This window comes from Ailuropoda melanoleuca, chromosome 16 (assembly GCF_002007445.2).
Source record: "Ailuropoda melanoleuca isolate Jingjing chromosome 16, ASM200744v2, whole genome shotgun sequence".
Taxonomy (NCBI): domain Eukaryota; kingdom Metazoa; phylum Chordata; class Mammalia; order Carnivora; family Ursidae; genus Ailuropoda; species Ailuropoda melanoleuca.
In genome coordinates, this window is record NC_048233.1 from 82,721,745 (window position 1) to 82,748,579 (window position 26,835).

General features: G+C 37.4%; 1 protein-coding gene across 2 annotated transcripts in view; it reads left to right on the forward strand.

Annotated features, from left to right (window-relative positions):
- The window catches only part of RTN3 (reticulon 3), a 62,086-nt gene that overhangs the window by 13,841 nt on the left and 21,410 nt on the right, over nucleotides 1–26,835 (forward strand). The window contains exons 2-3 of one of the 2 annotated variants that reach the window (XM_011221673.3): nucleotides 457–513; nucleotides 9,044–11,398. The exons of the other annotated variant lie outside the window; for it this stretch is intronic. Coding sequence (XP_011219975.2) covers nucleotides 457–513; nucleotides 9,044–11,398 — 2,412 coding nt within the window. The remainder of the gene's footprint in view (nucleotides 1–456; nucleotides 514–9,043; nucleotides 11,399–26,835) is intronic. 2 annotated transcript variants of the gene reach the window in all.

Below are 26,835 nucleotides of genomic sequence, written 5' to 3' on the forward strand. Positions count from 1 at the left end.
AGTATTCAGGGTCAACTTTGCATATTTGCCAAGTATATAACTTTAAATGCTTGTAATAGTGACTGTTCAAAATGCAGTTGAAAATGGTTAAGAGCAAATTATCAGTTAGTACTCAGGTACCCTATTTTTCCTTTCCCACAAAGAGTTGCAGGGGAGTATCATCTTTCTTGAGGTTATGCTTGTTTAAAAATGCTAGAGGTTCCTCTGTTCTTTCTTTGAAGGTGAGAATATTTGATCAAAAAAACTGAATTGCTTAACTTTTAGAAATGCATCTTAAAAATGAAATAAGGTTTTGCTGCCAGGTGAGTGAAAACAGTAAATGGAAATAAAGATTTTGAGTTTTCCCCTCTTGCTTAAACCCAGTGAAATTATGATGCTTGGCCAAAAAAAAGGAGAGTTGAAGTTAAAATTCCTGTGTGAGGTTGTCAAATTCTCACGCTGTATATTTTCTTTCAGATTCCTTTGTTTCTTCCTCTTCCTCTCAGCCTGTATCTCTATTTTCGACCTCACAAGGCAAGTCTGTCATTTTTTTGTGTGCATTAATAAAAGAAAAATGTTGAGAAAGAGGCTGTAACTGGGGATATGAGGCACAGATTTTCTGTTGCCCCCAAATCCCTTGAAATAAAAACTACAATCCAGTCCTTCATATTTAGTAGTTTGCATTGGATTTCCTGTAAAGGTTAATAAAATAGAACAAGACTAGGTAGGTGGACCCTTTAGCAGCGCATAAGCTTTAGGGGCAGTTTTGAGCATTTCTTAAAAATTATAAACCCACCCACAGAATTTAGAGCAGACAGAATTGTGGCTCATAAAACAACCCACTGCAGGATGCATTTAACCTACTAATTTGCAGTTATGTAACTGGTTTGGAGAGGTAGCTGATTTGTAAAAAAACTGTATAATAGTGTGCTTCCACTGAACTACTAATACATTAACTTAGCTAGAGTGCTTTAGTGTGAATTTATCCGAGATTTGTCCCAAGAGCTGGGATGGTTCCAAATTGCCTAGGAACACTGAACAAGTCAGTTGACTTTTTGGCACGCAAGGCTTGTTTTCCTAGAGATTTAGGCTGTAGCTTTGTGGGGTTGGTTGTTTGTTTAATCTGCCAGTCAGTAAAGAAGGGAATCGAGTGTGATAGCTGTATGTTTGTGGGGTAGCACTACCAGGAATCTGCAAGAGAGAGCGCTGCGTGCTCCGGTGAGTTGCACTAATAATGAAGCAGTTTCATTTGTGTGGTTGTACTCAGCCTAAAATATAGGTCAGTGGAAAACCCGTATTTTTAAAAAAGGTAATTAAACTCACTAGATAGGTCTGAGAAGGCCTGTGCAAACAGATTATTGTCCCAGCTGGAATTCTCTACAGGCTAAGTCTGGATGCTGGTTTGATAGGAAGACTTTGACTTTATAAGAATAAAAATATAATGGGATAAAGTGAATGTAGTATATTTCTTATGAAACATGGTAGATAATTTGTTGCATTTAAATCAGACTGATAATATTAGGCCCCCCAGCCCCTTTGTAATGTGTCTCATTGTTTGAATTTGGGTAATTTACGGGTTTCCGGAATCATGATCTTTGAAATTAAGTGTTTACATTAAAAGATAGATATTTTGTGAATATTAGAAAAATAAACCCACAAAGTGGCTCGACATCTGAAATCCAACCAGACTGATTTTTTTAAAGAGTTTTTTTCCTTATGAGGAATTTAGTAATTTAGGCAAGTAGGCATTACATGTGTTCTGCTCTGGAAGACAAACTTAAAAATAGCATAATGTAGATGGAACAAATCATTACATTTTCTCTATTGTAAATAGTTCAGATCTCTTAAAATACATTCCTCATGGTTATAACTTTCATACAAAAAGGGGATAATTGGTATCCTAAATCATGTAACAATGCAAGCTAAGTACAACATATCTAATGTATGGCATGTTGACAAGATAACTCTCGTAGCCTAAAAATTATTTAGTTTCTGTTGGGAAAAATTACACATATATTCAAGTAGAATAGAGGTAAATAAAAAGGATTTTGCTAATTAAAAACTAATGTTTAAGTAGGCTTCAGTGTCACAGTCAGTGTGAAAGTTTGGGAAAGAAAATAGATTTGCCATTTTCCTTTTTGCTTAAAATGAGTATTTTGAGCAGTGCGGATTCAAGATAATGTTATTGCAGTTAAAAAGAGGCAGTTAAAAAAGCCATGTCCCTGAAGGTGTTCCAGTCTAGCCTCTGTTACTACTAGCATTTTTCTCCTGCAAAAAAACACGTAATGCAAAAGTACCCAGTTGGTGCTTTACTTCATTGGCAGGTATAGAGATCAGCCTGTTGTTTGAGGAAACACCTTGGCAAGTGATTAGTGCATTCTGGAGCAGCCCAGAATGGTAGCTTCTCATATGCCTTATAAAAATAAGGAAAGAGGGGGCACCTGGGTGGCACAGCGGTTGAGCGTCTGCCTTCAGCTCAGGGCGTGATCCCGGCGTTATGGGTTCGAGCCCCACATCAGGCTCCTCTGCTATGAGCCTGCTTCTTCCTCTCCCACTCCCCCTGCTTGTGTTCCCTCTCTCGCTGGCTGTCTCTATCTCTGTCGAATGAACGAATAAATAAAATCTTTTAAAAAAAAAAAATAAGGAAAGAGGATGTTGGTGTCCTTGTTTAACTGGATTAAAATCTTGAGGGGGAGAATAGCTGGGACCAGTCTGGCCTAATGCAGGGCTTTCAGAGTGACTGCTGCCACCAAGAGGAACCTTGAGTCCATCACTGGCATTAACCCAACTAACTCATCTGTCTCTGACTTCCGTAACTCTTAGCCACTTATTTAGCCTTGGAGAAGTGTGCCTTTTATAAGCCATATTAAGTAATATGTAGCAATTATGAAATAGGACATTTTCATACTTAGAATGACCTCTTCAATCCTGAAATAGTTATTATTGGCCTTCAGAGAAACAAATGTACAAAAAACTGCCATTAATTTGGACTGAATAAAGGCAGGGCAGTTAAATTTTTCAAAAGAAAATTATGTAATATTTATTAAATTGGACTACATTGAAGTAGACAGCTATTTAAGTTAGCAAAGCAAACTTTTGACAGCTATTAAATACATTTGTAATGTCAATATCAATGGAATAATCAATTTCTTTTAAAATAAGTTGTATTCCTGAGTAGGTCCTTTGTAGTCTTTTCTTATTGTCTCCTTTTCTCTTATCAAGCAGAATTTAATTTCAGCCTAATCCCTAAGTGTTTCAAAATAGGGGAACAAATTTTAATGGTGTTTTCCTGTGATGTAAAATAAAGATATTAACAGAGGTATACCTGTAGGATACATGTAAGTATACATGTAGCTCGTTTTTATTGAGCTTTTACTGTGTTCAGTACTTTATGTAAATCGTTTCATTTAATACGCACAGCCAGTTTTCCGGAGGACAGTTACTAGCTCATTTACCAGTTGACACGGGTTTAAAATGGTGCAATAACTTGCTCAAGATCACAGAGTGAGTAAGGGACAGACCTAGGACTCCAAAGTCCGTGCTCATAAACATTGCCGTTGGTAAAAATGATCAAGTATATAGTCGTATTTTAGGGTTTGCAGATATTTTTAAAGATGTCATTTTGAAGTTATAAGAGCAGGGGAAGAGGCAGAAATTACTATTTTAACCATATTACTGCTGTTAGTGATGTGATTTAGTATCACTTGGGGGGCTGTGCTCCCTCCATGAACACAAAATCAAATTGAAATTTGGTTTCTACTTTTGAAACCTTTAATCAGAGTGGAGGCTGAAAAATACACTGATTTTCTTTAGAAAACATGGAAGAAAAGTAGGTAAAAGTAAGATGGGAAAGAGAGGAACCTGAAGAACTGGAAGCACATTTGCAGTAATAAACGTCTGCATTCAATCGGAGTAATGCAGTAGGCATCTGGAATAGGAAGTTAAACACTGAACTTTGGGGCAAGTGTTTGAGGGGGAGAATTTGCCAGTTACAGCCTTTTTTTTAACAAAAGCAAAACATTTTTCTTTGTACAGAAGAGACTTTTTGTTTAGAATCTAGCTTGGCTGCAAAGTGTCTGCTGGCTAACTTCCTATTTTGATGCTGTGGCTGAAAGTTGCTGATACTGTTTTGCACGAGAATTTGTCTTTCCTTCCTGTTTTGTGAACATGAGAAAATTCAAGTGTAGGAAAACCTATACCTGAATATTTCAAGCCTCCCTTGTATAGTATTTCTTCGCTGATGTGTATGGTTTTTCCATGTTACAGTTATCCTTTTAATTAAAAGAAATTAATTTCCTTAGTGAGGAGGGGGAAGTAACCAAATGGTATCTAAAACAGAATTCTGAGCTATTCACTCTTTTTAGGAAGATCTCTGATAATAGAATATAACATTCATTATTATTATTTCTAGATCACGTTGTTTTCAGTAATTAAGTTACCAACACCTGAATAAAAATATTGTCTTTTTTGAAAAGGCAGTTTGGGGGATAAGAAACAAAGTAAAGAGACACTATTTTGAAGGATAAACAGTATATGAAGAGATTTTTTCAATTTGAGTGGATTTACTTGATGTGAACACAGTATTCACTTGGAAGTTGATTTTTTTTTATCATGTCATTTTTAACTCCCCACCTTCTTCTGAGAGAGAAAATACTGCGGGCATAGAAGAGGAAAAATTCTTCCTGAATTCCCACACCTTATTCTCCAATCAAATGGATCTTTTGCTTTATTCCAATCAAAATTTCGAGTTACTATACTTTAAAATTAGTAGATGGAAGTATTTAAAGCAGGCACAAAAAGGACCACCCGTGCCCTACTAACCTGTAAGCTGTGCTTCTGGACAAGGACGGGGCAAGAGTGAGAGTGAAAGGCATCAGGCTCATCTCCTGTGGGATTTTTACAGCTCACTTTTTCTACCTTTCTAAAATTCATAAAATGCAGTAAAGCTCTGGTTTTCAAACCAGGTTCATTACCTAGGAAACTTGTAATGCAGATTGCATCTGTCTCAGGAAATTCTGAGTCAGGCAGAGATAATACATGAAGTACTAGTAGTTCTAAAGTTTGAAAGGGAGTGTGAAAGATGGCGCCCAAGACTGTTTTTGTGGCAGGTTGTTATATTGTTCAGCTAGTTGTACATTGAACTAAAATATACTTTGACCTTGATGGTGGTAAAATGAAACATTTTGCTCAGGGAAAGTTCTTTTTTCTTTCAACATTCCTTCACATTTTTTATGTGTTGGGCTGTCTTAAATGTCTTTACCTCTATGGACTCCAGAATGATTCCTGGGATGCCATAGGCATTTGTTTTGTAATAACCGATGCAGAAGTTGCATCACCCAAACTTTTGAAATAGATAAACGCTCTTTAAATTATTTCCTTTTATTTGAGAATCTCCCCTATTTACTGAGGATTTCCTAAGTGCCAGATAGTGCTTTAAGCACTTTTCACATGCTAGCTCATTTAATCCTTGCAGCAATTCTCAAGTTAGGTGCTTTAGTGTCACTGTTTTTAGATGAGATTAAGCGATTTGCCAAGACCACAAGATTAGTAAGTGTGATCAAGTGATTTTTCATCTTTCTTTCTTTTCTTTTTTTTTTTTTTTTTTTTTTTTTTTTTTTTTTTGCATCTTTCAATAGGAATTTGGGAGCGGTCTAGAAATTTAGACTAAGACAGCCAACTTAATTTCCTAGTCTTATTTCAGATAGTACACTTTGCTTAAGTGGAGACTTAGAGCTTAGGAAGATGGTAAGCAAGAAGCTCAGTACTGGATAAATTTGGGAACATTCTCATGATTATTATGGGGTTATAACATTTTTCACCTTTTACCATATATAATTCCCTTTTTTTAACAGACCTGTTAGGTACATAAAGCCATACTGTATTTTTAAGTAATTAGAATTCTTGAAAATGAATATGCACACTAAATCCTATTACAGCAGATAACTAAACTAGGAAATATTCATAATGAGGGAATTTTTTGACAAACATTGGTTTTGAGTAATGTTGAAAGTCTCTTGTAGTGCATGTGAAGGGTTGGATCTTTTGAAAAGGGAAAGAGAATGGACATTTTCTGAGGTATAAGACGATCCAGTTATTCTGTCAGGCAGTTTTACAGTGTATGGTATTTTAAAAACTAACAGCCTTCAAACTCCCTGGTGTTTTCTACTGTTTTGCAGACTTGGGACAACACCAGTGACTATTAGTGCCATACTCACTAATTGGAAGAGTCTTTGCTTATGGGAGCTGTTCTAAAAAAGGATTAGTGGATTCTGGTCTCGTTCTATTTAATGTTTTCATGCCTTTATAAACTCTTTACTTCCAGCCCAGTTTTTTCCATTGTCTTGGTACAAGTCAGCTCTGTCCAAGTTTGTTAGGGTTGCAACTGGCCAAAGAAACATCTTTTCATTTGCTGAAATTCTAAACATGATAATTAAAATTGAAGCACAGATGAGAATGATAACTTATTTTGCTACATGTGGGGAAGCTTGATTGACAGTGGTGAAAGCACCTGTATCTCACAGTCTCAGAGGAATTAACGCAGCATTGAGCTCTGTTTGCCCCCTAGGCTAATCCCCCAGAAAGCACTGTCCACTCCATATATTGTCACAAAATTATTATTAGGAATATGGCTGAAGTTATTTTTGTGTGCATAACAGTGACATCGTATTAGAGAGTCTTAATTAAAGAATATTGTAAGTTTTATTTATTGCAGGACTTGCTGGTATTCGGCGAATAAGATTTCTAACCCAATCTTCTAGCTTTACTTCAGATTATTATATACCTAACTTAAAACTTTCGGAGTATTAAGAGTTCAGGGAAGAAAGGGAAGAAACAAGGCTTGGAAAACTGACAAGTTTGTGTCCTGACAAAGCATGTTAGAACGGTTCCACCATGCATCTTCCCCCCAGTAATGTGCTCATTCTTCTATTAGCATTCAGGGTAGATCGCTTTCCTTTTCATTTCTTCAAGCCCACCCCCACCACCTCATCATCATCATCATCATCATCATTATCATTTTACTTACTGCTTTTGCTTATTGTCTGTCTCCTGCTCTGCGTACAGGTGCTCTTACAGCACCACAAACACAAGGATCTTTTGTTTTGTTCACTGCTTTCAATCTAGTTTCTGAGGCAGTGTCTGGCACAAGATAGGCACTCAATATTTGTGAAATTATTACTAATTCATTTTGTCCACTTTTGTCTATAAGATGTTTGGTCTGAATCATCCGATATCTTAGTCTCTATAAAATATATAAGCCGAGCATTCCCTGTAAGGCGAAGTCAGTTTTGATCATGTCAGAGTTCCATTCATGTTTGAAGGGAGGGTTTCCCAAACAGTTTTGCCTTAATCCAGATTTAATCCATTGAGTGTTTCCTGGTAGAAACAGTAACCAATAAGTTCAGTAATAATACATAGCTCAGATCGTGGAATATTTCTGATTTAAATGAAGCCTATAAATGAACTACTAAAAATGTAGTTCTTTAAATTTCGGGGGTTTGAACCTTTTAATCTATAATGCTGAACTTCATTTATATTGTCTCCTTAATCTGGTCTTGCTGAGTATGAAATAATGATACTATATCACACTATGTAATGACAGATGCAAACCGTCTTTACTACATTAGAAGTAAACGTGAATTACAGCTTGATTCAAATATTTTCTGTCGCACTAGTACCGTTTATACCACCAAGCTATAATTATTTTTCCTCAATTTACAAAGACTTTTCCCCCCAATACCCAGATAACAGTTAAACTATTCCAAAGGTCAGATCCTATTACATGGAATTTCAGTGATGTGTTGAAATAGAGGAACTTTATCTGGCATTTGGAAACATTTTTATAATAGTTAAAATTTTACTTTTTAGAATAAGATACTAAGTTTTTATTTCTTTTCAGCCTTATAAAATGATTTTGAATAAGTCACAATTTTGCTTCTGTTATTCAGTTTATCACATGAGAAAGAATATAAGCTGAATAAAAGTAATCCCAAAGGTTTTTCTCTTTCACAGATTCAGGGTTACTCCTGCTTAGGCCTCACCTGACCAAACTGAATCTTTGATTCACTCATTTGGAACTATTTATTTAAGACCTACTTTGTTCTAACTCCAGAGATGACAACAATGTGCAAGAAAGACAGCGCTTACCCTTGGGACAGTTGTTTAGATCTTTTCTTCAGTAAAAAATTGCTAGATTTGAAAGTTGGAAAACAATGTGATAAAACACTGGCTCCTGTAGTATTAATAACTGATAAGATTTAATTAATGTGTTACTTTTAGAAGGATATTTTCTGTTTTAAAAGGATTTCTGGCGTTGACTCTTCTTAACCACAGAACAAGCCTCACCAGTTTGCACAGTTCAGTGTTGGTTAAATTGGCAAGTTGGTGCAAGAGATTTTGGAGCAGGCCAACCATTTCACACTCTCTAGTTTAAAATGAGGCCATCTGTATCTGAGACCAGTCTTCCCTGTGGATAGAATAGAATAATTCTAGTCTGATTCTTAGGCTCAGAAGGGATCCACTGTATCTCCTGAGAATCAAAAAGAACTGTGGTCACTTTTTTTTCCTTCTCAGACTGTCAGATTATAACTGGGTATTGTAGAAGCTCTGTGTACTGAATTATGCAGCTTGCAGATGACGTACATATCATTACTTCATAACACTGAGTTGTTTTATATGGATGACATTGAATAGCTCTACCAAAAAAAAAACTTCCCCAGATTTCCCAATTTCATTACACTTCTTTATGTTTTACCTTTATAATGGAAAAAGTAGACAGAAAACAGTATTTGTCATGAAAATTTTTTGTCATCTGCAATTTGTAGCATGATACAGCTTTTGTTTCACTCTGGGCACTTTTATGCATGTTTTTTAGGATAACTGTTGATCATTCTTTTGTTACATATTTGTGTGTGTGTGTATACATCCTGTGTGTATGTGTGTATATATGTATATATATACACACACACACGTAACTTGAAAAATGAAAAGCATGCTGCTTGGCCTGACTAGCTAATGTGTGATTGTACCTGGTAAACAACTTTTTTCTTTCAAATTCTGACCATAGAGGGATTGAGCTCTCTTTGCTCTGATGAGCCACCTTCAGAAATTATGACTTCCTCCCTTTTTCTGTCTTCTGAAATGCATAATACTGACCTTACAGTACCACATGGAGAAAAAAGCAAAGTCTTAGGCAGCCAGCCTATTTTAGCCAAAGAAGGAAAAGACTGTCTGGCTCTCCTAGATGTGAAAAAGATGGAAAAGCCTCAAGGGACCAGTAAAGACATAGCATACTCCCCAGTTTCTGTTGCAGAAGTTGTTCAGCGTGACCTTCCTTCCATTCCGGCCAGTTTCCCAGATTGTCCTGCTTTTCTCTCAAAGGAAGTTGATCTAATGGAACAACAAATAAATAAAGATCAAGAGTCCAAGAACCCAAATGAGGTACCAGGTACGGATGATAAAACTGGCTTGGATGTTGATGACAAGTTCACTTTGCTAACAGCCCAGAAACCACTCACCCAGCAGCCTAAGGCAGAAGGCATTTGTACATATTCCTTATCCTCATCTGAAGTTTCAGGAGGTGGTATTATTGAAAAGGATTCCCCTGAGTCACCATTTGAAGTAATTATTGACAAAGAAGCGTTTGACAAAGAATTTAAAGACGCATATAAGGAGAGCACAAATGATTTTGGTAGCTGGGCAATGCACATTGATAGAGAATCATCTGCAGACATTTTGGAGTCTAATGACAAAGTATTTCCACTGAGAAGTAAAGAGGCAGGGCGTTACCCAACCTCTGCGTTGCTCACTAGACAGTTTTCTCACACAACTGCAGCATTGGAAAAAGTGTCTAGATGTGTGAATGATATGCATAACTTTACTAATGAAATCTTGACTTGGGATTTGGTTCCCCAAGTGAAAGAAGAGAGAGAGAAATCTGACGACATCACAAAAACTACAGGACTTGAAATGAGTGATTATAATTCAGAAATCCCAGTTGTAAATCTTAAAACTAACGCTCAACAGAAATTTCCTCTATGTTCTATTAATGGGAGCACTCCCATCATTAAATCAGCAGGTGATTGGGCACAGGCATCCCTCCCACAAGAAAATGCTATCATTGAAAAACCTGTGCCAGACTGTCTCCATTCCACAAAGGAAATCAATATCAAAGGTGTGGGAGGCAATGTGCAGAAACAAGATAACACACTTTCAGAGTTAGCTGGATCTCCTTTTGAGAAAGGTGTCTCTTTGGGTTCTGGAGTGGCCACTGTGAAAGTGGTCTTACCTGATGACCACCTGAAAGGTGACATGAACTGGCAGAGCTCTGTGTTAGGAGAAGTCACGGAGGCTGATAGTTCTGGTGAGTCTGATGACACAGTAATAGAGGACATCACAACCAGTATTTCATTTGAAAGTAACAAAATTCAGGCTGAAAAATCTGTTTCCATTCCAAGCGCTATTGTAAAAAGAGATGAAAGAGAAATCGAAGAGATTTTCAGTTGCAATAGGGAAAATAAAACATCTGAAAACTTGGAAGGGCCAGTCAGTGGCTCTGAGGCAGCACAAGTTCAGCCTGATACTCTTCAAAGGAGTCCAGCTGGTGAGGCCGCGTGTTCACAAGTACCTGCTCTGAATGGCATGTCGGAAGATGCGGAGCAGTTGGGGAGCATGAGTGAAGTTGCTCCTGAAAAGCCTGATGGAATCGAGAGCCCCCAACTTCCTTCAGTTCTGTCTCCACGTGTTGAGGAGACAGAATTCTCACTAAATGTGACAACGTCTGCCTATTTGGAGTCATTACATAAAAAAAGTATTAAAGATGCAGATGATTCTTCCCCAGAGGACCTGATAGCAGCCTTTACAGAAACGGGAGAGGAAGGAATTGCAGATAAAGGTGCGGGAAATTCCTTTCAGGCAACATCGGAGAAGACTGCGGACTTTAATAAAAAACCTCTTGCTGTGGAAGTCTTGCATGAAAATGAATCAGATGGTTCTGAAATTAAAGACATAAAAAGCAAACACACTGAACAAAGCAAAGAAACTAATGAAAGTGCGGTTCTGGATGTTTTTCCTGGCCAAGGTACTCCCACAGCATCTCTTGACTTAGAACAGGAACAGCTCACAATCAAAGCCCTTAAGGAGCTGAGTGAAAGGAAGGCCGAGAAGTCAGCTTTTGTACTGGATACTATAGAATCTCCTGAAGAAACACTCAAGCAGACTTTCACTTGTGATCCAGAATCGTGGCTTCAGAGATCGCGTGATGTCCTAGAACACACAGAAGTTAATACTGGATCTGATCTTGGGATTTCCAAGAAGCCCACAATTAGCAAAGAAACTGCTAGGGTAGATACTATTTCGAGTCTTAGTAAGACTGAAGTGGTAAACAAGCAAGTCCTAGCAAGACTTCTCACAGACTTCTCAGGTAATCATTTACATTAGAAATACTGCATGTGACTAATTCTGCTGTGATTGATTACTAGATTGATTATTAAAGTGTCATTTTTCCCTTTTTTCTTTTCTTTTTTTTTTTTTAAGATTTTATTTATTTATTAGAGAGAGAGAGACAGCCAGCAAGAGAGGGAACACAAGCAGGGGGAGTGGGAGAGGAAGAAGCAGGCTGCCAGCGGAGGAGCCTGATGTGGGGATCGATCCCAGAATGCCAGATCACGCCCTGAGCCAAAGGCAGACGCTTAATGTCTGAGCCACCCAGGCACCCCTAGAGTGTCATTTTTTCTAAGTCTCTGATTTTATATCACCAAAATTATGGCTAGGATAAAAACAACAATGCATAATGGGGAAAGGTAGAATTTTTTTTTCTGTGGTTGCCTGATTTGTTTTTTTTATGCAAGTATTTCCCAAAGCAGTAGACCACTTGTTAATATTCTCTTAAAACATTTTTTATGCTCCAGTTTTTGTTGTTTTTTTTCCACAAGGTTCTCTTTTCCTTGCAGGTTGGCCTTAGAGCAGTTGCTGTGTCAAGAATATCATTAAGTATTTATTTATTTACAAAGGTTACTTTTAAAACTCCTTAATTGTAGACCTGCTTAGCACTTGGGTTTTTTCCTGTGGGCCTTGTGAAATCTAGTTAGCAATCAAAGATAAAGGAATTCCTGCTGGGAACGACAGCAAATGAAACTTTTAATTAATTTGATCTTATACTACAGAGATTTTATGCTCTGAAAGTAGGTAACCAGTATTGTATTGTAGTACTGTTTTGTGAGTATTGCTTAAGAGAAGTCCCGCATTCTTCCACTTTGGACCTTGTTGTTGAATACTCTTCAGGCCAAATTTATTATGTGGTACTAGAAGCCCTTCCCGTTGTCTTCTATTTATTCTCTCAATCAGCCTTCAGTTAAATTACTGCAAATGATGTTTGTCCTGGGATCTTGGAAGGTGTAAGGAGAAAAGGATATTTAAAGGCTTCCAAAAGGGACCCGCAACTTCTAAGTTCTGCATTCATTATACGGTCACTCTTACGTGCTATGTAAAGATATATGGTTTTCCAGGCTTCTTTGACAGTAAATCCTTTTTTCAAGTGAAATCGTATACAGAGTTATAATATTTAAAATAAAAAGGTGGGGGCGCCTGGGTGGCACAGCGGTTAAGCGTCTGCCTTCGGCTCAGGGCGTGATCCCGGCGTTATGGGATCGAGCCCCACATCGGGCTCCTCTGCTATGAGCCTGCTTCTTCCTCTCCCACTCCCCCTGCTTGTGTTCCCTCTCTCGCTGGCTGTCTCTATCTCTGTCAAATAAAAAAATAAAAAATCTTTAAAAAATAAAATAAAATAAAATAAAAAGGTGATTTTTCTTTGTTAGGATAAACTTATGAAAGTGATTATACCATTTCCTTTTTTTTTTTTTTTCTCTGTAAACATTTTATTATGCACAGAATGGGGAGGAGGTCCAGCCCTTCGCAGTCACTTTTCTATCCTGGTGGCAGCCCAGAACACTGCTCAGCTCCAGCTGGGGTGCCTCTCAAAAGGAGTGAAACCACACACCCCTCGGATCTTGTCCTGAACCAGTGTGCTGTGCTTGGTGAGCTGCCTGGCATGGGCAGCAGTGCCTCGGCTTGCTCATGTTCTTGGTCGCCTTGTGGCCCTTGCTGAGGTCCCTGACCATGGGGTCTCCAGAGCTGTGGCTGCTGCTCTTCAGCTGCGGTGGAAGGGCAGCTTTTACTTTTTATTTCCTTACTGAAGACCACAGGCAGATTACTTAGTCTTTCTAAATTTTAATCTTTAGAGATAATTGTGCTTACCTTATAATAATATTGTGGGGATCAAATGTAGACCTGCAGTAATGCAGTGCTTAGCATATGATAAATACTCATTTAGCACAAAGTACAGGCCCTGGCATGTAGTAAATACTAGATAATTATTAATTGTTAAGGGAATGAATTGCTCGTATCAATGAAAACATTGAGACTGTTTTATAAACAAAAAATTTGAAGTGGCAGTTAAGGATAGCTGTTATACTCTAGTAATTGAAGATTGCTGAGCCTGGATTGAGGAGTGCCGAATTTTCATTGTTGCTTTATAGTATCTAGAAGGCTTTGAACAATTAAGTTATATCACCTTTTAAGGCCTCAGTTTCTTTATCTGTAGAGTGAGGATGTTGAAGGAGATGATCTTCAATATCATTTTAATATGATTTCTCTGACTTTGGTATATTCTGGGTTTCTTTATGAGTTGTCGTAATTCTTACAGGTTGTTCTTTTGCGTGATAAGCATATGGGAATTAAGCTACATTAGGCTACAAGAATTTCAGTGTCTAATTTTGGCAAATTCCTGCTTTAGTGTGACCTCAGGTAACTCACCTAACTGGTTTGACATCTTCCTTTGTTAATATGGTAGTAATTATTTTGCCTGGCTTTATAGTATTATAGTAAACAAAATACTGTATATAAGTACTAATTATTAGTAATTCTTAAGCGAGTTATTTAATCTGTTTGTGAGAGGTGGAAAGGGCTATGGAGGTTTAGGATATTCGTCACTGGCCAAATTCTATCATTAGTAGACATTTTTAGATGCTAATTAAAGACCAGTATAATTAGACTGAGAAGCTGAAAGGTCTTCCTTTGCAGACTTCAAAATAGAAAACCTTTTTTAAATTGTCTTACTTTATGAATAAATCTTTTAAACTATAACTACTTCAGCAAAATACATCAGTATATAGTTCTAAGTAGTACATCTAAATAGTCTTCCCTTTAAAGTAAAACCAGTTCTGTAATTATGTTCTGCCTGAAATTGTTGGGGAAAATAGGCAAAATAAACAATAAAAAATATTAACGGTATTTTATTTTTCTTTTGCTATTTTATGGTATATTGTGTACAAGTTCGTAATTAAGCATAAGTTCATTTCCTTTATAATACCATAGTTCAATAATTATGGTATGAACTACGGTATAACTAATCATTTAGGGAAAATTTAGACCCCTGCTCATACACCTAATTGGGTGAAGACAGGTTTTTGGGTTTTAGTATCCAGATTGGCAAGAATGCAAGGAAATAGGCAGGTATGTGTTTTGGTGGTAGGTAGATGTAAGTTTTTACAACTTTTCTGGAAGGCATTTTGGCAATATGTAACAGAGTCCTAGAATTAATGTAGCAGTTTTGTTTCTAGGAATTTATTCTAAGGAAAAAAAATTATATGCAATAACAACTACAAAAATGTGGAGTTTTTTGGGGAGGTTTTGGGGTTTTGTTTTTTTTTAAGATTTTATTTATTTAGAGAAAGTTCTAGCAGAGGGAGAGGGAGAGAGAGAATCTTAAGCAGCCTCCATGCCATGCACAGCATGGAGCGGTCTCAGGGTTCAATCTCATGACCCTGAGATCACAACCTGAGATGAGAAATCAAAAGTCACGTGCTTAACCAACTGAGCCATTCAGGTGCCCCTACAAAGATGTTTTTTGTAGTGCTGTTTAAAATATTGGCAGGTGTCTTAGTGTCTTATGACATATCTGTGCAATCGAATATTATACAGCCATTGGAGTTGTTATGGGTTTGTGTTTTTTTTTAAGAAATGGAAAAATATAGAAAAGTACAAAAAGATAACACACTCGTATTTCTATATGTAGAATTAACTTCTGTGAATTAACATTAATGGTCATATTTGCTTCCAAACTAAAGAACCCTTTGATTACCACCTGACCCACTTACTCCCTTCTTCCCTTCCTCAGAGGTAATGACCATCATGGGCCTGATAAATCCTTCCAGCTTGTTTTAAATGTATGTGTATGTAGTATTGTTTTGTTTTCAAACCTTTATTAATATTACCATCTTTGTTATGCAACTTGTTTCATTTGACATTAGGGTTTTTTTAACTTTTTCTATATTGAAATATATAAAATTTGAAAGAAGCGAATATTCATTTTAACAGCTATACAGTAATTCATTTTATGTATGTTATTTCCCTTTTGATTAGGATGTGAGTTATTTTCCATTTTTTACGCTTACAGACAGCGCTGAAGTTAACATCTTTGTACTTGTCTGGTTTTACACATACACAAATATTTCTCTAGGGTCAGAGTGCCACAGCTTATTAACTTAAATTCTAGGTATGTACATTATTTTTCTAGTTATTGTCAATTTGCTGTCAAAGTTGGAGTTCCTGCTATTATGTGAAAATGTTCACTTTTTCTTTTTTAAGTAATCTCTACACCCAATGTGGGGCTCAAACTTACAACCCCAGGATCAAGAGTCACACACTGTATTGACTGAGCCAGCCAGGTGCCCCCAAATGTTCATAATTTATTAATAAAAATTGTATTACTGAACAGCTAGCAGCACTTTTGTTATATGATGAATGAATACAGTAGGAAAACACAAGTTAGAAAAGAAAGTATTTGGAATACTTATTAAAAGTGAATCTAGGGGCTCCTGGGTAGCTCAGTTAGTTGATTGAGCATCTGACTCTTGGTTTCAGCTCAGGTCACGATTTCAGGGTCATGAGATTGAACCCCACGTCAGGCTCCACACTGTGCATGGAGTCTGCTTAAGATCTCTCTTTTCCTCTCCCTCTGCCCCTTCCCCCACTCACACACACATGCTTTTTCTTTTTTTCTTTTTCTTTATTTTTATTTTTTTAAAGATTTTATTTGAGAGAGAGCAAGCGAGCACAATCAGGGGGAGCAGCAGGCAGGGGGAGAGGGAGAAGCAGCCTCTCTGGTGAGTAGGGAGTCTGATGTGGGGCTCTATCCTGGGACCCTGGGATCCTGACCTAAGCCCAAGGCAGATGCTTAACCGATTAAGCCATCCAGGCAACCCCCCCTTTTTTTTTAAAAAGAAAAGTGAACCTATAGTGGGGCACCTGGCTGGCTTAGTCGGAAAAGCACGTGACTTTTGATCTTAGGGTCATGAGTTTGAGCCTCGTGTTGGGTGTAGATATTACTTAAATAAATAAAACTTTAGATATATCTATATATCCACACACAGTGAAGCTGAAGTAAATTTTCAAAAAAAATAACATCACAATGATTTTTCTTGCAGTATGGTCAAGTAAGCTTTGCTGGAACTGACATATAACTATATATTCTGGACAAAATTGGAAGGAAAAAAAAAAGACCTGAAGGCACTGGAAAATGAACAAAAGCAGGCAGATTCTAAAAAGGAGCTGACACTTTTAAGAAGAGACAGCATGGAATGTTTTTTCCATTTTAACTGCTTTTAGCCAGATGACAGGCTGAAGTTGGCACCAGGCAGGTTGGCTAAAACTTTCATAGAAAACTTGTAAGAGGACAGAATTTGGGTCAGCCACAGTCATTCAAACACTGGAAAGGGTTGGAATCCTGGAAAGGAGAAATCCAGAGAGTGAGAACCTAAAATTCTGTGTACATACTCTCTGTATACACCTCTTTTTGATCCTTGAACTACACATGTGCATGGAAGACTGACTACAAGCAGCTCAGCTAAAAAGAAAAGAAGTGAACTGAGATGTTGCCCAAGAGGCAAGAGTTCGTAGTTTGGGTCCAGCCAAATTTAACTGCATACTGAAACAAATATTAGCACTCTTCAGAGGAATAGAACAGAGTCCATTATGTACAACATAATATTCACAGTGTCCAAGATACAGTGCAAAATCACACATTTTAAAAACCAGGATGACCCAAACTGAACAAAAAAGACGACCAACAGAAACCAACTTCATTTGTTAGAATTGGGAAATGGATTTTAAGTCAGCTATTACAATGAAATAAAGGAAAATACACTTGCATTGAATGAAAAGAAAGGAAATCTCTCAATTGAGAAATAGAAACAAAAGAGAGTCAAGTGGAAATTCTAGAACTGTAAAGTACAGCAGCTTAAGTTAAAATTCACCAAGTGGCCTTAATAACAAAATGGAGATCATAAAGGGAAGAGTCAGTGAACTTGTTGATAGAAGAACAGAAATTTATCCAACCTGAAAAACAGAAAGAATAATATATTACTGAACCTCAGGGACCTTTGGGACATTATTATATGATCTAACTCATATAATTGGAAGTTTCAGAAGGAGAGGAAAATGAGAGAACAAGAATATATTTGAAGATAAAATAGTAAAAAATTTTCTCAGATTTTATAAAAAAAGCTTAGCGACGGCTATTAGGATAAGGACAAAGGAGAAAACATACCTCAGTACATGTGTCAGGGGTCCCCAAGACCACCTTCAGGCTCAGTGATTTGCTAGAAGGACTCACAGGATTCAGAAACTCTTAGAGTTACCAGTTTATTGCAGCAAAAGGACATATTAGAATTGGCAACAGGGAAAGGCACATGGGATAAAGTCCAGGAGAAACCAGGTGCAAGCTTCCAGGTGTCCAGTGGAGTCACCCTGGGATGCCCTTAATTTTCCTATCAGTGATGTGACAACATGTGCAGTGTTGCCAACAAGGGAAGCTCGCTCAGTGTTTGGTGTCCATAATGCCATGCAGTGCCTACATGACTGATATCGGCTACTCAGACCCCCGGAGCAAAAACAGATGTTTGCCGTAAATCATATTGTTAGGGCAAGCTTACCTGATCACACTGGTACAGCATGGGTCAAGTCCTCAGGCATGCAAAAGCACTTAGCCAGAATATTTCAAGGTCTCAGAGTTCATCTCCCAGGAGCCAGCTGAGGGCCAGCCCTAAAGACAGACCTTTCTTTGGCCAATTGAGTTAACCCTTTCCTACACAGTATTACAGTTAAGTTACTGAAGCCAAAGATGAGAAAATATTAAAAGTAGCTAGAGAACAATGACACAGAAAAGAGAATGACAATTATAATTAGAGTTAGCTTCTTAGTGGAAACCACAAATGCCAGAAGACAGTGAAATAACATAAAGTGCTGAACATGGAAAAAAATTGTTGGCCCAGATTTCTCTGTTGGACAGAAATACCCTGTAAGAATGAAGGCAAAATAAAGACATTAGATAAAAGAAAACTAAGAATTTGTCACCAGGGGCGCCTGGGTGGCACAGCAGTTAAGCATCTGCCTTCGGCTCAGGGCGTGATCCCAGCGTTGTGGGATCGAGCCCCACATCAGGCTCCTCCGCTATGAGCCTGCTTCTTACTCTCCCACTCGCCCTGCTTGTGTTCCCTCTCTCGCTGGCTGCCTCTATCTCTGTCAAATAAATAAAGAAAATCTTTAAAAAAAAAAAAAAGAATTTGTCACCAGAAGATCTGCACTATAAGAAACACTAAAGGAAGTTCTTCAGATTAAAGGGAATTGATACCAGACAGAAACTCAGACCTTCAGGAAGGAAGAGGGTTAGAAATGCTAAATATCTGAAACAGTATTAAAGATTTATTTTTTCTGGGTGCCTGGCTGGCTCAGTCCATAGAGCATATGACTCTTGATCTTGGGGTTGTGAGTTCAAGCCCCACATTGGATGTAGAGCTTACTTTGAGGGGGGAGCGGTGTGGCAGTGCACTTGGGTGGCTTAGTGGATTAAGCTCCTGACTCCTGTTTCGGCTCAGATCATGATCTCAGGGTCCTGAGATGGAGCCTCGCCTACATCAGGCTCTGCACTGAGCATGGAGCCTGCTAAGATTCTCTCCCTCTCCTCCCCACCCCCCAGCCCTCCTCACGCTCATGTGTACTCTCTCTCTAAGATAAAGGGGCGGGGGAGACCTAAGTCAACTCTATCGATACGTTAGTGGACTAAAAACTTCAATCAATAGAATGGCAGATGACATAAAACTAGGCCCAACTATATCCTGACTATAAAAGGTGTACATTAAAGACACTGATAGATAAAAAGTAATCAGATGGAAAAATGTATGCCAAAAAAATATAGTGAATACTGTGCAAAAGTTAAGCATAAGACAACAAAGGGTATTACCAGAAATGAAAAGAGATGTGATTCACTATAAAAGGTCTCAAGAAATCTTCATAGTCATAAATGTATGTGCCTAATAACAGCTTCAAATTACATGAAGCAAAAATTTACAGAATAAGGAAAAACAGGTAATTGTTAAATCATAATTGGAGATTTTAATACCTCTTTCTCAACAATTGATAGACCCACCCACACCTGTGTGTACACACACTGAGCACCACAACCAACCACTTTGACCTAGATAACATTTACAGAGCGCTGTCCTACAATGGCAGGATACACACTCTTTTGCAATTAGACAAGAAATACATTTACCATATGCTAGACCATTAAAAAAAACAGTAAATTTACAAGATTAAAAACATACAAAATATGTTCTAAGACCATAATGAAATTAGATTTTAAAACAATAAAAATAAGATACCTAAGAAAATTCTAAGTATTTGGAAATTAAGCAAGGTACTTTCACATGCGTAGCTCAAAGAAGAAATCACAGGAAAGAAATTTTAATGTTTTAAACTGACAATGAAAATACAGTATATCAAATTTCGGAATGCAGTGCTAAAAGGGAAATTTATGGCTCTGAGTGCTTATATTAGAAAAGAAAAATATCTATGTTCAGTGATCTAAGGTTTCAACTTAAGAACTTAGAAAAAGGGCCACCTGGCTGACTCAGTCCGTGGGGCACACAGCTCTTGATTTCAGGGTCGTTGTAAGTTGGAGCACCATGTCGGGTGTAGGGATTCTTTAAAAATACAATCTTTGAATGAATGAATGAATGAATGAATGAATGAATGAATGAATGAATGAATGAATATAAATATAAATAAATAGATACATATACATATAGTCTTTTCAGAAAAAAGTTAGAAAAAGCAAAATAAATCCAGAGTAAGTAGGAGATATTAAAAATAAGAGCAGAGATCAATGGGATAAAAAACAAAATTAACAAGGCCAAAATTTGGTTCCTAGAAAAGATCAACAAAATTGATTTCTTGACTGATCAAGAAGAGAACCAGAATACCAATATCAAACATGAAAAAGCGGTTACCACTTCAGATCCTACAGATATTAAAAGGACAATTACGAACAACTTTATGTCAATAAATTTATCACCTTAGATGAAATGAACAAACTTCTTGAAAAATAGAACTTATTGAAACTAACACAATTTCTATTAAATTCATTATCAAAAATATCTCACACAAAAATGTTCAAGTCCAGAGTTTTACTGGCACTCTTTCAAGCATTCAGGGAAAAAGGAAGAGAATACTTTCCAACTCTTAGACAAGTATGTAGTAATATCAAAACTGGACAAAGACATGGCAAAGAAAATTTTAGACTAATACTCCTCATGAACATAATAACATGAGAAATCCTTTACAAAATATTAGCAAATCAAATCCAACCATGTATCTAAAGGTTAACGCCCCATGCTAAGTACAGTTTGTTCCAGAATACAAGCTTATTTTAAGACTGCAGAATCAATGTAATTCACCACATTAATATAATAGAAAAACTGTGATTACTTCAGTCAGTTTAAAGAAGGCATTTGAAAATGCTCAACATCCTTTTTCTGATAAAAAATTTTCAGCAAACTAGGAATAGAAGGTAATCTCAGTCTAATACTACATGACATTTATTGAAACCTCAGCTGACATTATACTTAATGCCAAAATATTGAGCACTTTTCCCTTGAGATTAGGTGTAAGGCAGGAATGCTCATTCTCACCATTTGTATTCAACATCACTCTGGAGATCCTACCATTGAATTATGACAAGAAATAGAAATAAAAGGAATAAAGGTTGGAAAAGAAGTTGTTAAAACTGTCTTAGTTTGCAGTTGACATGATTGTTTAGCTAGAAAATCCTAAGGTATTTATAAAACAACTACTAGGACTAATAAGTGGATTTAGCAAGGTTATAGGATATTAGGTTAATACGCAAAACTCTTGATTTGTTACGTCCTGGCAGCAAATCATCAGAAAATGAATTTTTTTTATTTCTTTTCTTCAGTTAAGATATCAGATGATGTATTGTACACGTTACATTCAGCCACAAATGAAAACAATTAGTCCTGAAAGTCACAAGCCCTGGGCACAGGACCAAAAGGGACTGTTTTTGTGTGAGCAAGGTGGGTCTCTCATAGGTAGTCATGGTCAGATGGTGATGGTTGTTCTAGATTGATTGAATCAAGCTCTGGAAAGTAAGCATGCCAGTCCAACAAATTGTACCAGAATCCCTGACCTCTGGCTTTCCTTATTTCTGCTCCCGTGGCTTCCATGGGTGGGTACACATGCTGGTGGTTTACTTGGACCTCTGCCTCATCTTTCTTCTTTAAGCTTCATCCTGCACATTTGCTTCTTCCTCCACTTGGCTCTCATGATGCAGAGGCTTCCAAGAAGATGGCGCTACAGCTAAGGGAGACCCAAAAATGAAACTTTAAAACAATAGCATCAAAAGCATAAGATAAGAATAAATTTAACAAAATAATGTGCAAGTAAGTCCTCTATACTCAGAACTGCAAAGAGAAGCTTAAGAACTGTCTGAGAGGAAAGCTATGCTGTGTTCATGGATTGGAAGCCTCATTATTAAGATGTCAGACCTACCCAGATTCATCAGTGGATTCAACTCAAGATCCCAGAAGAATTTTTTGCTGTAGAAATCGATAGGCTTGTTCTAAAATGTTTATGGAAATACACACAACCTAGAAAATCCAAAGCAATTTTGAAAAAGAAAAAAGTTGGAGGACTTGGAATACTCACTTCAAGACATTATAAAACTCCAGTAATGAAGACGTTGTGGTACTTGCAAAGGAGTCAACAAATAGATCTAAGAGACAGAATTCAGAAACAACTTACCACAAATTTAGGAACTTAAATCAACACTTCAGTTATCTCACAGTTTTCATGGATCAGAAGTCTGGGCACAGGTTAGCTGAAATAAAGTGTGCTCTGGAAATACCAGGTGTGAGCAGGATTGTGATCTTATCTGAGATTCGAGTCCTCTTCCTGGATTGTTGGCAGAGTTCCATTCCTGGAGGTTGTAGGACCAGATCCCCGTTTTCTTGCTTCCTGGCTGTGTGCTGGGGATCCTGCTCCGCTCATAGTCTCATAGCTCTCTCCTAACATGGTACCTTACTTCTTCAAAGCTGTCGGGAGAATTTCTCTCCAGTCCACTACCAGATCTTACATAACAGATACAAACACAAGAGTGACTACTGTCCCATCATACACACAGGTTCTGCTCACTTCGGGGGCAGGAGGAAGTATTATATAGGACCCGTACGTCAGTCAGCAAGAGTCTAGGGAGCCATCTTAGCATTTTGCCTTCCACAGTCCCTACTTCACACTATATACAAAAATTAATTTAAAATGGATCAGACACCTGAATATAAAAACTAAAACTATAAAACTTTTAGAAGAAAGCATAGAAGATCTTCACGAATTGGGGGCTTAGGCATAAGTTTTTTAGACCATAGAATGCACTAGCCATAAAATAAAAACTCAAGAAATTAGACTTCATGAAAATTAAAATCTGTTCATTAAAAGATGCCACTAATAGGCAAAGCATTGACTGGGAGAAAGTATTTACAAAATGTGTCTGATGAAGGACTAGCATCTAGGAAATATTAAAAACTACATTTCAACCATAAAAGGACAAACAACACAATAAACTGAGCGGAAAAGAGTCTGACATTTCACAAAAGAAGATGTACAAATGACCAATAATCCAATAAAAATGTTCAACAGAGGTGCCTGGGTGGCTCAGTCATTAAGCGTGTGCCTTCGGCTCAGGTCATGATCCCGGGGTCCTGGGATCAAGCCCCGAATTGGGCTCCCTGCGTGGTGGGAATCCTGCTTCTCCCTCTCTCACTCCCCCTGCTTGTGTTCCCTCTCTCGTGTTGTCTCTCTGTCAAATAAAACAAAAATCTTAAAAAAAAAAAAAAAAGGTCAACAATAGAGTCTTCCCAGAATTAAAATAAAAATAACATATCACTGCACATCCACCCACATGGCTGAAATTAAAGACTGACAAGACCTAATGTTGGCAAGGTTGTGGAACAACTTAAACGCTCATATATTATTGGTAAGAATGTACAGATACTCTGAAGAAAGGTTGGTCAGTTTCTTAGCAAACTAAACCTGCAGCTACGCTATGACCTAGTAACTCCTCTATGGAGAAGGGAAAACGTGTTCATACAGCAAATGTTCATAGCAGTTTTAATCATCATAGCTCAGAACTGGAAATAGTGAGTGGTCCATCAACAAGGGAGTAGATAACCTGTGATACAGCTGGTTATCTTTTGATACTTGCAGCAATATAGATGATTCTCAGAAATTATGCCAAACGAAAGAAGCAATACAAAAAATTCATACTGCATGATTCCGTTTAGGTGAAATTACAGAAAAAGCAAGCTAGCCTATGTAAGAAAAAGAAAGCAGTTGTTACTTCTTGGTATGTTGGCTAGGAAGAAACATGAGGAAACTTTTTGGGGTGATGATAATCTGTATTTTGATGGAGTTAAATAGGTGTATTTATGTCTCCAGAGTCAGTGAATGTATTGTGTATTTCTATGTATATAGATTTCATGTCAAAAGAAAAACAATAAACATTGCACTTCAGTTGAAGCTGAAGTAGATTTCCTATTTGTGATTTACTTTGGAATACATTTTTTAAAAACTGAAATGGGACAGATATGAGGTATAGTATGTAATTGCATACAGGTTTCACCTACTATCCAAAAGTAGGACATTCCTATGAAACCTTCAGTGAGCCAAAATGGAAAGTGGAGTATCCCCCGCTTTCCGAAAGTTCACATTAAGCCACTTTGCTTTTACAAAAGACCTACATTAGTACCAGTTTTCGCCTACTGGAAGAAATCCAAAGAGGATTTTTGCTTTTATGGAAAAAGCCATGACCATATTAATGTAGGTTTTTTTGTAAAAAGCAAAGTGGCTTAATGTGAACTTCGGAAAGCAGGGGACACCTGTATAGTCAAACATCAGTAGATAGTGGAGATGGTCACACAGCAATGAGAATGTGCTTAACATCACTGAATTGAATACTTAAAAATGGCTGAGATGGCAAATTTTATGTTATGTGTATTTTACCATGATAAAAAATAAACGTAAGACTCACGGTAAAATGTAGGTAGTGTTTATATGGGTGTTCACTCTGAGCTCTTCAGCTTTGCAGTATGTTGAGGGGAAGTAAAACAGAGGGGCAAGACAAGCTGTTCCAGTTACTAAATAGATTTGTATTGTTTCTATGGGGGAAACACTGAGTAGAGCTGGTAGGGAAATGGAAAGAATAAGATCTCAAAAGTCAAGGGTATGTGTATGACCCAGCACTTTATTTTTTAATTTTCTTTTGCTGATTACTGATAAAGATTTTAGAGATTGTCAGCTTTTTTAGAAGAAGAGAATTTTATGTCACGTGCTGTTGAAGTCTGAAGCCACAGACTTAATCTGTATCGCTTACCAGATCATCAAAGAAGGTACAAGTCCAGGTATTTCAGTAACTATAGCAGAAATAGAGTGTCATAACCTGATTAGCATGGAAAGTAGAATTAGAAATAAAGGTATGCAAAAAGCGTAAAATTACTTTTTAAATTTGATTTGGCGTTCACCATTATTAGCAATTAACTAGTGCTTTGTTCAGTTGTGTTTTTTGGTTTTTTGTTTTGTTTTGTTTTGTTTTTTTAGTTTTAGATTGGGTCTGATGTCTTCTGCAGACTTAAGTTCAGAGTTTTCTTATTCGGAGAATTTAGTAGTTGTCTAACGTGTGCAAAGAACCAGCCAGAACTAGAAGGGGAAAAAAGGATAGAAAACTAAAATCAGAGTTTTGTGTCTATTCCATCATGATTCGGCACTGCATTTATTATCTTTATATTCTTTAGGTAACTAAGTTCGTAAGTTCACATATTCAGATCCACGTAGCTATTTTGTTGTGGAGAGGTAGTCAGTGCCGCTTTGTTTTGTGTGACTTATAAATCTGAAATCAAAGGCGAAGGGAATGGTATGTCATTTTAATGAATGAACAACTCTTTTCTTGACAGTCTAAGAGGAGTGCTAGTTTGAAAGGGATGCTTACAAATTTCTTTGGCCTGTTGCCAGGTGCGTTCATGGCTGAAAGCATATGCGGCTGTCTCTGACAATAACAGCTCTGTGCTATGCAGTGATCCTTCTGTGCCTTTTTGAAGGGAATGTTTTCGGTTAAGCGTAAATCTGTAGCACAGCAGACTATTAACCCATTTCAGCAGTCACAAAATTTGGATCTGAATATATAAACACATTATCCAGCATCTTTTACTCAAAAAGTGGCTTCATTTATTATGAGCTATTAATGTAATCAAAGAAAATCAGTGTGAAAATACCTACATATTTTTCTTTATGTAAATAATTGTTCATATAAAAAAACTTTAGGGGCGCCTGGGTGGCACAGCGGTTAAGCATCTGCCTTCGGCTCAGGGCGTGATCCCGGCGTTATGGGATCGAGCCCCACATCAGGCTCCTCCGCTATGAGCCTGCTTCTTCCTCTCCCTCTCCCCCTTTGTGTTCCCTCTCTCACTGGCTGTCTCTATCTCTGTCAAATAAATAAATAAAATCTTTAAAAAAAAAAAAAACTTTAACTGCCTGTTTCCCCTTTATTAATGAACAGTTTCCCTTTTGTCATAAACCCTGGCTTTTTTTCCTTTGTTATTTCACATTTACATTTTCTTAGAGATGTATATTACAAATTTTGAAAAACTAATGAATGTAGAACGATTTGTACAGATTCTTGAGTTGTCGATTTTTTTTTTTTTTTGAGAGAGAGTACAAATGGTGGGGAGGGGCAGAGGGAGAGGGATAAGCAGACTCCCTGCTGAGCTTGATCCCAGGACCCCAGGATCATGACCCAAGCCAAAGTCAGACACTTAACCGAATGAGCCACCCAGGTGCCCTGAGTTGGAGATTTATTAAAAATGAAGTTAAAGTTGATAACTGCTAAAACTTAAAATTTCTTATATATTTATTCCTTTTCAGAATAAGCATTTCAACAGCCTTTCTTTTCTTTCTTTGAGGTATGTACTTTGGAGAGTAAAGTCAGTTGACTTTTGGGAAAGGCTGAAGTTAGAGTCAAACCAGGAGCTTTCCCCAAATTTAGTAATAAAAATCAGTGGGTAGGAACTCAACAAGATTTGCTGATGTTCTGTCTTGGATGGACAGGTACCAGTTTCTTTCTCCTTAGCCTTGAGCTCGCTGTTGGATGTGTTAGTGCCCTCTTTTGGCACAAGGAGGGTACTGCAGCTGGCATCCTTAATATGGGCAAGAGATAAACATTTTTAAATGTTTTTAAATGTAAATTCAGTTAATTAACATAATGTATTATTAATTTGAGATAGAGTTCAGCAATTCATCAGTTGCATATAACACCCAGCGCTTATTACATCGTGTGCCCCCTTTAATGTCCATCACCCAGTTACCCCATTCCCTCACCCCATTCCCTCACCCCCTCCCCTGCAGCAACCCTGTTTGTTTCCCCTGATTAAGAATCTCTTATGGTGTGTCTCCCTCTCTGAT